The sequence below is a fragment of the Notothenia coriiceps genome, unplaced genomic scaffold (genome assembly GCF_000735185.1).
Source record: "Notothenia coriiceps isolate Sejong01 unplaced genomic scaffold, NC01 NC01_scaffold00033704, whole genome shotgun sequence".
Classification (NCBI taxonomy): domain Eukaryota; kingdom Metazoa; phylum Chordata; class Actinopteri; order Perciformes; family Nototheniidae; genus Notothenia; species Notothenia coriiceps.
The window spans coordinates 1-3,885 of record NW_011366405.1 but is presented as its reverse complement, the minus strand read 5'-3'; the positions used below and the strand labels follow the sequence as shown (position 1 = coordinate 3,885).

The following is a 3,885-nucleotide window of genomic DNA, read 5'->3' as shown; positions in this document are numbered from 1 at the left end:
GTGAACCCCCCCAGTACCCACCTTCCTTCCCTCCTCTCTCCTCCCTACTTCCCTGCGCTCGGTGAGGTAGATTTGTAGTGACAGCAGCGGGTGCATTCGCCAGTCATTCCCCATAAAAGCTTCATTCTGATCAAAGCCCCGCTGAGGCAGGGAGGCGGCCGCGGTGTCGGCGTGTCGGTGTGTGTCTGCGTGTCTCCGGTGTCTCGCAGGGTTGAAGCGGTTTTGAAGCTTTAAAAACACAAAAACCCTCTCTGTCTCTCTTTCCCCGCTATTTACATTCGAGCTCCGTTTTGCCTTGGCAGTAAAACATTGGTTTTATTCCCTCCGCCTGCAGCCCGCGAGTGACAGGCTCGACTGCATTAATCAACTCTTTCCCGCTCAGTCAAGCATTTCTTAAACTGGAGGAATTAAATCTTTAAATACATTTTAAACGGAAGTGTCTGACTGAAGTTATGTTAACAAGCCCCTCCAACCTGTGTGTGTGAGAGAGTGAGAGATGAGTGGAGCAGCATCCCTGCTGAGCGCTGAAGGGATCGTATACACACCAAAGCAGAAAAGAGGCAATGTGTTGATATACATTTACCCATCTGCCTTCAATTACACAAACACTTAAGCAGGTGTAAAAGTTGGGTTTTTGCACAATATGAACGCCAATCTTTAGGAAAACAATGTCGCACCGTGAACTTTAAAGTACCCCGGCAGCCATATTCCTAATTGTTCCATATTCATGTTGTTTTAAATCACCAGGAATCCCTCTTTACCTCCTCATTAACATCAGTCGTCCGTCAGAGGCAGACAGCATTATTCACCATCAATTAGGAACACAGCAATCCAAAGCCGTCTGCTTCTGACACGTCTTGATACAGGCCGGGATACAAATGCAAAAATATTTTGGCAATGCAAATTTTTTAAATCTATTAAAAAGAGCAGACTGTACACCCCCTTTTTTCCCCAAATCTCATTGTTGTTGTTATCTGCAGCTCAAAGCTTCCTATACATTGATCTTCTTCCTTGCAGTAGTTGCAGTCCCTGCTGAATTAAACCTTGTTTTTTGAGGTTGTTGTCCGTGCATCAAGGCCTTCAATCAGAACAATGCGTTATAAAATATAAAGAAATATAAGCTACTCTCAGTCAAAGTAACTATATTTTAGGAACCCAATCTTAGAATAATTTAGTGGAAAGATAACTTCCTAAATGTACACATGACGGCCCTAGTGTGTTTATATACTGTGATAAGATTCTGCTAAATCCTTTAATTTATGAGAATATTTCAAAAGCACTGATGTTTCTTTATATAAACACAAAATATTCTACTGAAGTTTAAACATTTATGGTTATTTCACATGATAGATTTCTGTATTTGTATTTTTGTCTCCTTTTTAATGGTTCGTAATGGGTGGATCTCATTTGGAAAAAAAGGGCTGTTGCATCAAAACATAAAAGTTGTTGGGTAAAATGTCCAAGTCTGATCAAACTAGACCCACAAAGTGACGAAGCAGATGCTTATTTAACTGAAATGTTGTAGCTTTTTTAGTCAAAGGTATTAATTGTTATCTAAATTTGGAATAAGCTTTGGAAAGCTGTCAAGAAAAGCCTTTTTCAGGCTAGTGAAAAATAACAACAATAGGCCAAGAAATGAGTTTCAGAACATCCTTTATTTCCAACAGTTTGTAAGAAAAAAATATGACAGCTATATAAACATTAGGGTCACTGTACCTCTGAGTGCTTTTATTTTTTCTATGTTACAATCGACTCAGTGACACCGCTGATATGACGCATCTCCAAGTCCATAAACTCATAAGCAACATTCCTCGATAACATTCTGTTATAATTTAACGGCCTCTAGGCAAAATTGAATTTACACAATATTCCTAAAACGCACTCACATACTGTATCCGACTCCTCAAGGCAAAGCGGTGCTTAGTATGTACACTCTGTTGTGAGTGTGATTGTATCTGGTTGAACCTGTAGATCGGGTCACAGATGGTGTTTTAAGTGCTTTTATTGGGGGTAGGCCTCGATCACCATGGCATGACCCTAGAAAACAAAAGAATACAAGTTTGTCAGAAAAAAACTAAGAAATAGAATAAAAATAATTACATCAGAGTTGCTCATTTAAAACGTGTAATCTGGAAGAAATCTATCTTCTAATTACAACGGCATCAGTGCACTAACTATTGAACTGCAACAGTACTTCAGGTACATGATATTCGCCCTATTCGTCTTGTACAAATATCCAGCTGTACATGTTGTTTATACATTCATCCTACTTTTGCACACTAGAACTCAACCTAAACTCTGTACATACAAAATGTACTTACTTATATGTATTACCTGTGTATATAATAACTTTAAAGCATCATTAATGCTGTAGTACTTACTGCAATTGATATAGTATATTAGTATATATACTAACATGCACTCCTGGTTATATTTCAAACTGCATTTTATTGGCTTGTACCTGTACTCTGACAATGAGAATAACATTCAGTCTAATCTAATTTAAACATGATATCATACAACTAAATGCTACATAATACCTAACATATTCTAGCATGCAATAGTGAAGTCCTCATTTTTAAAAGTTTAAGATCTGAGGCAGTGATTTCTAACTATTTAACACTTTAAATTGTGAGAACTTCATGAGTCAGTTGTGTCTTGTGTGATTCTGTTGTTCAATGTAAACTAATGAATTACCTGTCCTCCAGCAGCACAAGCTGCCACCAGGCCGTACTGCCCGCCCTCCCTCTGCAGCCGGTGGGCCACGGTGGTGACCAGCCGGCAGCCGGTGGCTCCAAACGGATGGCCCAGAGACAGAGAGCCCCCCCACAGGTTGAACTTCTCCATGGGAGGAGCTCCCACCTACACACACACACATAATACATTTAGTCAGGACTAAAGTATGTCTTTCTTTAACATTTGAATCAAAAACATAATGATTGCAAAGGTTACACTTTTTGTTAACAATTGAAAATGGAATAATAGGATTTCCATACCGACCACTTTTGCATTTATCACTTGACCGGCATTATTGACAATATTTAGTTGGCTTTAGATGCCTTATATGAATCTGTACTTTTATCATAGTTATACATATAAAACATCCAATTTCTAATGGATGTATATACGTCATAAGCAAAACCAGGTCTACATATTTCTTTAGTATATTATTTACCGTTTTTTAGTACATCCATATTCAAATATGATTACACCAATACCAAATGCTGATAATATTCTTATAATAACCTATTTGTCAAAAGTTAATCAGTTCACAAATATCATTTACATGTGACATATGATCAGCATCTATCTTTACCTTTGATTTCCTGCCCAAGTACGTCTGGCCGAACCAATCTGAGTCCATCGCCTTCAGATTTGCCATAATCTGGCCCTGAAAAAAAGAAAGAGATATAAATCCACAGGGTCACCAACGATACCAGACAGAAAACACATTGAAATGCATGATACTAAAAAGACCAGGCCAATCTTACTCCCACATTCTGATTGATTCTCATCAATAACAGAATCCATAATTGGATAAGAAATGCACATCTGTTACTTTTATTAGAGATTGACAGGACATTTCCCTCCACAAGCTAACGCAGTTTTCCCATTTAAAAGTTGTAATAACTTACTGCGAATGCCTCGTGGAACTCAAACACGTCGATGTCACTCATGCTCAGACCGGCGCGCTCCAGGACCTTTGGTGTACCGTACGTTGGCCTGGAAGAGACAAAAAGAAAACCGAGTTGAAAAGAGCGAAATAACTCAAAATGTTTTTATTTATGTAAATTAGATTTAAAGGTAGGGTAGGTAAGAATGGAGAAACCAGCTCGAGTGCGCTAGAATCTGAAAGTACGCAGACGAAAAAAATCTGCCCCTTCC

At 38.7% G+C, this 3,885-nt stretch overlaps 1 protein-coding gene across 1 annotated transcript; it reads right to left on the bottom strand.

The window, feature by feature from the left end:
* Positions 1 to 1,635: 1,635 nt before the first annotated feature.
* Positions 1,636 to 3,767, bottom strand: LOC104961763 (trifunctional enzyme subunit beta, mitochondrial-like; the record flags this gene model as incomplete). Its single annotated transcript, XM_010790101.1, has 4 exons — positions 1,636 to 2,037; positions 2,698 to 2,862; positions 3,317 to 3,391; positions 3,636 to 3,767. Coding segments are annotated over 4 exons (408 nt in total), but the record flags the coding sequence as incomplete, so codon positions are not given.
* Between the last annotated feature and the right edge of the window lie 118 nt (positions 3,768 to 3,885).